Source organism: Esox lucius, chromosome 20, assembly GCF_011004845.1.
Source record: "Esox lucius isolate fEsoLuc1 chromosome 20, fEsoLuc1.pri, whole genome shotgun sequence".
Classification (NCBI taxonomy): domain Eukaryota; kingdom Metazoa; phylum Chordata; class Actinopteri; order Esociformes; family Esocidae; genus Esox; species Esox lucius.
Window position 1 is genome coordinate 11,685,798 of NC_047588.1, and position 9,051 is coordinate 11,694,848.

The window sequence follows — 9,051 nt, forward strand, 5'->3', positions numbered from 1 at the left end:
TATCTGGTTTGAAATTCCAGTTATATTTCAGTATCTTTAAGATTTCCTTATGTCGGGATGGCCATAACTATGTAAATTGTGATATAACCAGGGTATTGATCAGGGTAATTCTCTATATGGATTGCCCATGATTTCTAAATGTTTGTCTTGCGACTATCCTTATTATGATGCACGTCTGTAAAATATGCATCTTTATTATCTACCACGTGTAATAGACGCGGTGCGTAGATTTTTCCGGCTTATGGATGTTGAACTGTGTATTTCAGTTTCAATAATGGGTCACCTCCAAATTCTTATTGTCCTCCGCCTGTTACTAGTTAAACATATTGGTAACGCAATATAGTTTGAAAGAAAAGGTAAATAACTGGTAAAAATGACCGGTTAAATGTAATGAACCGAGCAATCTTGGTGCAAATCTTTTTTGCGTTTGCCTATAAAATATTCTACATTTGTCATATCTATTTGTGTATCTACATTGTTTTTGTTTCAGTTTTTATCGAAGTTCAACCAGTCTACAGTTATTTTCTGCACTTCAATAGCAGTTGGCTAAATAAGCAGTATGCATTGCAAGCTATGCCACTATTTTGTCAAACGTGGAATTTCCATCTGCGACATAAGAATTGCAGTTATTGCCACATCATCTGCAGTTGCAAGACGACTGAACTTGGATACACCAACAGGCACCTAATATGCTGAAATGGTAAGTCTGGGGAGGACAAAAATAGTTCTGCTTTCTAATTACATGAACTTTCTTATTGATAAGGTTCCTGTTGTAGAGAGTTATGATTTAATGTGTTTGACTCACAAAACCAACAGATAACAGAACACAAATATTGATTTAGTTTTAGTTTTGTGCATTTTTGCGATTAAACTAATCAGAGATAGATTTAGGCTGTCTACCAGTCCAAGTCTTTCGCTTGGGGCTTAACGCGTGTGAGAGGAGCAAACTGCAATACCACTTCTTTCGACTGCCCTCAGTGACAGACAACAGAAGACAGTCGGATGCCGCGGTCATTTATAAAGACTGAATTGTTCATAGGGTTTGAACAGATAACCAACGACTGAATACTGGTAAGAGGTTGCTTGTTATTTTTTCTATTAAATTCATGTCGCTGTTTCGCTATGCGGGATGTTATAGTTTGTAAATACATCCCAACGTGTTAAAATTTTTTAAACTGAATGTTTGGGAACAGTTCAGATCATCAAATTATGGATAGGATATTTCATTTATCCTACAATAATAATCAGTTAGTGTGTCAGGTTCAGGTTACATTTGCACAAATATCATATTCAGAACAAATCTTAAAATAAATTTTTATTGATTGTTTTGTTTAATGAAAACGAATTATATGACTTATCATAGGTTCATTCATTTTGTTATTTTGCCTATATGAATGCTGACATTCTAATAATAACAACAAATATAATTTTTATTAACTGTAACTATTTATCCAAGGTGATTAGTATGTAATGTAAACTGAGCAATTGTTGAGTATTGTGGAAAACAAGTTACATTAAAATGCTTAAATGTCCCATTTTGCTAATTCTCCTTTTTTCACAAGAGGCCATTTGTAAATTTTTTACTGTACTAGTAACATAACCATGACACAACTGCAGGGATTTTTCGAGAAGTTACGAGTTTTAAGTTAGAAATTCACACTTGCCTTTAGGTGCTTGCGGTACTACCCCCTCATCCTATACCCACTCATTTTCCATGTGGACTAACTACTTCGATTTAATTCTTGTTCAGTAAGGGAAGAGGTGGAATAAAAGACAAATCACATACTGTTTAAATTCAGCCTTGTACAAGTTAGAGGCCAGATTCTACACAGTGCCCCTTAAAATAATTTAAATGTGCTTTTACTGTTTTTAGCTAAAACAATGATGTGTGTGTTGTCAGTGCACTGAATGTGTTTCTGTGTGTCCTCAGAGGATCCAGTTTAGCCCTATCTGATACCGAGCATTATGTACATAACAGGAGCTGGGAAACTCATAATCTTTGGATGTCTACTGCAAGGTGGGTGATATTTTAAAATGGTTTGGAGGAAATAAAACCACATAGTGAAGTGAATAAAGAGCAACGTTTTAAAAAAGCATTAAGTCATTGATTCCTGTGATTCCTGCAAACAGTAATCCACAACTTACACCCCAGTGGTACATAATTTATTGTGTTTTTCAGATGTTCTCTGCCAGGAATGGTCAGCTTGGATGCCCTCAAAAATCGAGGCTCTGAGAGGATTATGTGTGGTCATTCCCTGCTCGTTTACCTTGAGTCCTCAATATGAGTCATGGCTTACAGCTTCGTGCAAAGGAATATGGATGAAAAGATGGTCACAGGTGTTTGATTCCAGTCTCACAGGAACTGGCTTCAACGAGATTCCAGGAAATCTAACTGGGAACTTGGAACATAAGGAATGCACCACAGTCCTGAATGACCTCCCATATCTGAATCACTACTTTTACTTCAGACTTGAATGTGGCAGCTCTCTGAAATTTAGTTTCAGTGAAAGTGTCCGAATTGTGACAAAAGGTACAATAGCGTTGGAATATTTGAGTCCCAGGTTGAAACTGAATTTTACACACTCACCTCATGTATAAAAGGTGTTACATTTGTGCTCCCCCAGATGATCCATCCCAACCAACTTTAACTCCAGCCACAGTGGAGGTGATGGAGGGAACTTCAGTGAATTTGATCTGCTCTGCAGCTGCCCCATGTCCCACTCTACCCCCAACTCTGACATGGACCCCCACACTCACTGGCAGTATGCAGGATTTCCCAGAGCCTCAGAATCAAGTTCTAACTTCTGTCATGAACTTCACCGTTTCACATGTCCACCATGGAGAGGAGATCACCTGCACCGCGCTGTACAAACAAAAACCTGGCATGAGTGAGAAATCATCCCAAAAAAGTCTCACAGTCACCGTTTTTTGTAAGTTCATTTAATTATGGTCTCCGTCTGAGGAACATTGGAGTGCCTCCTACATAGACCTCTGACCTCACCTACTGTCTTGATAATGTGCTCCGGAGGGGGGACCAGTGCAGGATGTTTGATCACTGCAGACTCAAGTCTTTATGTTTTTGTCGTATTAACATTGGTATGGTAAGGTTTCCATTGAATTTACCATTGAGTTTACATTGTGTGCACTTTCCTTCAGACTCTCCCAAGAACACCTCAGTGTCAGTCCGTCCCTCTTTCTCGGTGGTACAGGACAGCTCTGTGTCTCTGACCTGCAGCAGCTCTGCCAACCCATACGTATTGAGTTACAACTGGTACAGAGTTATTGGAGAACAGGTCACACAAATTGGTGCTGGAAGTGTGCTAACTGTTCAGGCACCCGCAGATGACAGTTATTTCTACTGTGAAGCAATTAATAACCATGGAACCCAGAACTCATCTGTCATTCAACTGAATGGAATGTGTAGGTACAAAATGATACAAATAATATATATTAACAGTATTATGATATAGCCAGTACCATAAATTGTAGTCTTACAACATGTATTCTCCAGACCCTCCTATGAACACCACAGTGTCAGTCAACCCCTCTGGGCCAGTGGTAGAGGGCAACTCTGTGGTGCTGACCTGCAGCTGTGTGGCCAACCCAGCAGTGAAGAACTACACCTGGTTTAGAATGGAGGGCACAGAGGAAGTCCCCGTTGGATCCGGAGAGAGTTTGACCTTGGATGGTAAAGCGAGTGACAGCGGAGAATACTACTGTGAAGCTCTTCATGCATTAGGAATGGAAAAAGCCACAGTTGTTCACCTGGACATTCAATGTAAGTTACTTTTATGATGCAATATTTTGGTTATTAATTAATATTATTTGTCTGGTGTTTTTATTTGTCCTATTTCACACGTGTACCAGGTGGATTATACCCATGTGTGAACTGGTTATTGTTTTTATATTCCACTCTCCCTGTGGCACCTTCAGGGCCAGGGTTTAGAGGTTAGCTTCTAGTGTCAAATGAAAAGAAAAATCCAATCAGAAACACAGCGAAGCTGGAAAACACTTTACAATAAGGCTACATTAACTGACACATATTGTTAAAACGTGTCAACATTTAGTTTTTGCATTTCTGTGTGTTGAATATTGTAATTTACCTGTCTCATTTCCGTGTTAAAAGAGCAACATACTGAGAGATAATTTCTAAACAAATAGTTTGTAAAGTGTGAGAAGAAGCTGTGTGGCCAAGATGCTGTAGGCAGTCTATTTATGACTGGTTGATTATGTGCTGAGGCACCAGTGACCCGGGACCAGCTGCTGGGACCAGCCACGTCTGGTGAGTGGCCAACGTCTGGCCGGGACCAGCCACGTCTGGTGAGTGGCCAATGTCTGGGGCATGAGGGTACGGCAGTGCCCAGACTGTCTGGTCCAACCACAATGTGCCATTGTCCTATAGCGTGACAACCCTGCATCTTTACTGTGTGCGTCAATGGACCTCCATCACTAAAGCTTGTTGTGCAGTTTGCATGCAAGTGTGAATATGTCCACTGTTTACTGTATATATGTCTGCTTGTTGTACTGTATCTCACCACTGGTGAGCTAGTAAAGATCGGTGTGCCAATGTTTTATCGCAGTTGAAGGATTTCTAAAGACAAGCAAGATGGTGGAGTTATTACGACCTAAATCTGGGTCTTTGTCATAAAAAACCTGGTGTTTATCTGGGCCAAATCCACATTCAAGGTTATGTTGGCCTCATTATGGAGAAGATCTGACTTGTCTATGGACATGCCCGCAGTTGCCCATAGTATTACAGACAGGTAGAATTAATATGTAGACTGACCAACAGTAATATTATTAATGCTCCTTAATGTAAGATCCCAACACAGCAATGTTTCCTACTAGACCCGCCCAGGAACACCTCTGTGTCAGTCAGTCCCCCTGGCTCAGTAACAGAGGGCAGCACCGTGACACTGGCCTGCAACAGCCACGCCAAACCAGCCGTGATCAACTACACCTGGTACAGGGTCGACAGACGGGAGAAGGACGTTGTAGGCTCTGAAGAGGATCTCAACATCTTTAACGTGACCAGACTTCCAAATGAACAATACTACTGTGAAGCTAAGAATGTCCATGGACTGCAGATCTCTGAAGCCATCCGTGTCAATGTGACTTGTATGTACGGTATCCAAATGGGTTCATTGGTTTGGAATGTGAAGTGACTATGAGGAATCATGTTGTTCTCCCTTTCTGCTCTGTGTAGTTCCCTCAGAGATCCTGAACACCTCCCGCTGCATCAGGATTGCAGCCATGTCGCAAATCCGATGTTTCTGCGATAGCCACGGAAACCCCACACCCACACTGGTGTGGCGATTGGCTGGAGAGACTGTCAATCACTCTTCTAATGCATTCATCAGGGAGGAGCCAATGGGCATAGCAGGCCTGAGAAGCTCCCTCACCATCCGCCAGTCACAGGAGGAGGAAATTCCAAATCTGGTCTGCCTCAGCACCAACTCTGATGGTTCTGACAGCTTCTCGTTCAACTTAACGTCATTGGAAATGTATGAAGGTACATTTCGATCTCCAGGCTGTCCGGGCTCTAAACGAGAATGGGTTCCCAACGCTTCCCGTGTCCTATTAAACATTGCCTAATAAGAAGAATTTCGGAAACAAAGAAGGAATGATTGTGCTAGTCCTATACCTCATTGGTTTATGCTGTCACACTTCAGGTTTCCACCCCTTTTCTCTATTCATCGGTGCTGGTGTGGGTGCTGGTGTTGGCGCTGGAGTGATGACGCTTCTCTGTATCCCACTGCTTCTCATCTGCAAGTAAGTGACTGAAAAAGGGGCCAGTGGAGACTGATTGGCAAGATGCTTTTAACAGAGAGTCGTACTGAGGCCAAGGTCTCTTTTCCAAATACAAATATACTGTGGATATAAAAAGTCTACACACCCCTATGAAAATGCCAGGTTCTTGTGATGTAAAAGAATGAGACAAAGATAAATCATGTCAGAACCTTTTCCACCTTTAATGTGACCAATATAGTGAACAATTACATCCAGTTCTTGGTAATGTCTCTGTTGTGCCATATTTTCTCCACTTGATGATGACTGTCTTCACTGTGTTACATGGTATATCAAATGCTTTGGAAATTATTTTGTACCCTCCAGACTGAGGAACATGATTTATCTTTGTCTCATTCTTTTACATCACCTTGGCATTTTCACAGTGGTGTGTAGACTTTTTATATCCACTGTAGATACATTGTGCATTTAACATTCTGCTGTTTTTTCTCATACACAACGGTCGTAGTACTTTTTATTACTTTATATTAAGTGTATTCTGCCAAGTAATTTAACATCTACTTAATATATGCAGAATTTAGGAGTGATCTGACATTGACATAGAATGTTATTTCTCAATTCATCGAAGACCAGACACTTTCTGAGAGGCCAAGTTTCTCTGAGTGCTAGAACATAACACTACTACAAAATACTTTCTTGTTGTATTCAAAGGGTAAAGGTAAGAACAGGAAGCGAAAATAAGAGGAGAGTACCTACATCTCATTAGATAAAAAGGACATGTCTCAAGATGAGTATCCGGTAATTTCCAAGCGTACAATTTCACTGAGTCTGTGATCTTCACTCCAATCTTAAACCTGTGCTGAGACGTTTTGATATAAATAATTGGAAAAGGTACATAAATAGCACTTAATTTCTGCTGTTTAACTTTGGATAAACTATGCAAGTAAGACAGAGAAACTTTTTTTTATGTAACCATGCTCACAGTTACCAACGTGGAACAGTTACAGTATATTTGCTTATTGCATTTTTGTACATCTCTGTATATGTTCCTGTACTCAACATCCAGTATATACACCTGCCAATTCAATGTCTGCAACTCCCGCAAATTTCTGACTGAAAATGAAAGTGTATACATTTTTATATTCTCTATCATCTACTTATATTCTTTTGTTGCAGAATTGTTCATTAATTAATCTTTAAATGTTTTCCTGTATCTATTTTCTATAGTATACATGTGGATTTGATTCTGTATATTCTGTAACTACTGTACATATTATATTTTGCTAATTATTTCAGCTGTGGGAGTATCCCCTCCAAAACTGTGGGACAATTTTCTGTGCAATTGTCTTTGGCTGTGCAATTGTCTGCAAAAAATTCAAATTAATAAAAAAAAAAAAACGAAATTGCACAGTACATGGTTAAGTATTTGTGTGGACTGGTATTTCTGTTCACAGAAAGCATCTTAACATCTCTTCTGTTATCCTTCCAGGCATAGGAGGGCCAGACAGTCACCAGTCAGAGGACAGGGAGAAACTGGAGAGCTCATAGTGACTGAGAGGGTAGGTCTTCACAACAACAACCCCTGCATTACATAAGGAGTGCACTAAATAATGTTACAAATGATAGCGAATGTTGTTATCAGTGTTGAAAAATGCTTATGTGTTGACTCCTTAAGGTTTGCAGATGGTTACATTTAGCAATTCAAATATAAGCAACAGAAGGTGCGAGAGTTTTGAGTAAAATATTGCATACACATATTTTGCTGAGCACATCATATATTCAATCAATCTCACAAATGTAAGCAAAGGATTTTGAATGACAATGAAACATTGGTAGGTCTGTTAGGGCTAACCCTAACCCTTAGTTCAAGTAAAAGAGTATTATTATAATAGTACTTTTTCCATCCTGGTGAATGATTGAAAAACAGTTTGTGAGTTTTGCTTAAGTATTATATTTTAATGAACATGTAAATCCTTCTAACATGATAACTTTCCCCTCAGCCCCTCAGTCAGGAGGAGGACAACATCTATGCCAATAACGCCATGCTGAAGGAGGCCCTGGGGGCTGAGGGGACCGGGGACAGGGACATGGAGGACACAGAGGACGCGGAGGACACAGACCTCCACTATGCCAACCTGAATTTCTCCAAGCTCCAGGCCAGTGTGGCCCATCTGGGGGAGGGGGAGATCAGGGGAGTCTCCAAGACGACGGAGTATGCCATGATCCGCCTGGTCTCCGCAGGTAGTATCGGTAAAGAGGCCGGGGAAGGGAAGGTCAACGATGGCCTGGAGAAGGGCTGTCACAATGCAAACCATGGAGCTAAAGCTGTAGAAGGAACCCAGACACAACCCAAGGGTGTTGTGGAAGCAGGAGCTGCAAAGGATTCTGGTTTAAAAGATCAACATGTTGTGACTAGCTTTGCCCCCACCGTCCAGCCATCCTTGAAAACCCCACAGGGACAAAATGAGCAGTATGACCCAGTGGAGACTGCTGTGGACGAGGTGACAATACTTTTTGAGCAAAAACCTGGATCTATTGGTGAAGAGGAGGCGACGTATGGGAACATATGTCACAGTTTCGATACATCAGAGGCAAATGGAGGACAACCTGGGACAGATAAGGAGTATTGTATAAAGACACAATGAGTTGATGCTGTGAGCATTTATGCAGATGACTGAGCATAAGGTGGTGAGGAATCATCCATAACGCACTGCAGAAAAATCCTCTTTAGTGCTGTAAAATCACTACTACATTTTCCTAAAACATGTTTTTATCAGTTGGGATTCAATACACTGTAATTTCCAGAGACTGTGGTTAAGAATATGCATCCTTATATAAGTGAAACAAGTGTTTAACTATTCTAAAAAACATGTGTTACTTACATGCCATTGTATTCAAACTTATTAAACGTTTTAATGTTTATGCTAACTTTTTAATGTTTTTTATAGGAGAAAGACATAAAATAATTTCCCTTTCAACTCACAGTGAAGGGAGTTATAAAGACTACAGTAAAATGTCGTAACACATGTGATACAGATTAAAAGATATTTTATCTTTCTCTTAGTGGAAAATGGCCTTACAAAATGTGTGTGTGAAGAGAATGAAACTTTTCAACATGTATTATTGGTCTTGTCTTTTATCGAAACATGTATTTACAGTGTTTAAAACAAAATACGGTAACTGTAAAATTTTTGCAAGCAGTTGATAAGTCATTAATCATACAACATTAGCATGAGTCATTATGTAATACCTCTTAAATCTCATGCTCTCTAGAATTACAACATGTTGTCTGTTGCGTAGCAT

General features: G+C 40.1%; 1 protein-coding gene across 2 annotated transcripts; it reads left to right on the top strand.

Moving 5' to 3' along the window:
- Positions 1–484: 484 nt before the first annotated feature.
- On the top strand, positions 485–8,779 carry LOC109614568 (myelin-associated glycoprotein-like). 2 transcript variants are annotated; one of them, XM_010868257.5, is made up of 12 exons: positions 485–700; positions 892–1,071; positions 1,931–2,017; positions 2,180–2,530; positions 2,625–2,930; positions 3,157–3,420; positions 3,512–3,778; positions 4,849–5,118; positions 5,207–5,512; positions 5,673–5,772; positions 7,238–7,307; positions 7,749–8,779. In XM_010868257.5, exons 3-12 carry the CDS (start codon positions 1,966–1,968, stop codon positions 8,391–8,393), a joined length of 2,631 nt encoding a protein of 876 aa, XP_010866559.2. In that variant the 5' UTR covers positions 485–700; positions 892–1,071; positions 1,931–1,965; the 3' UTR covers positions 8,394–8,779. The 2 variants fall into 2 exon arrangements, with proteins under 2 accessions (XP_010866559.2, XP_019896642.2); XM_020041083.3 differs by having other exon boundaries at positions 979–1,071.
- Positions 8,780–9,051: the final 272 nt, after the last annotated feature.

Excerpts from the sequence above, each read along its gene's own strand:
- LOC109614568 (XM_010868257.5), top strand. The coding sequence starts at position 1,966 with ATGTACATAACAGGAGCTGGGAAACTCATAATCTTTGGATGTCTACTG. Across the intron at positions 2,018-2,179 it reads CTTTGGATGTCTACTGCAAG|ATGTTCTCTGCCAGGAATGG; the intron begins GTGGGTGATATT and ends TGTGTTTTTCAG. Across the intron at positions 7,308-7,748 it reads AGCTCATAGTGACTGAGAGG|CCCCTCAGTCAGGAGGAGGA; the intron begins GTAGGTCTTCAC and ends CTTTCCCCTCAG.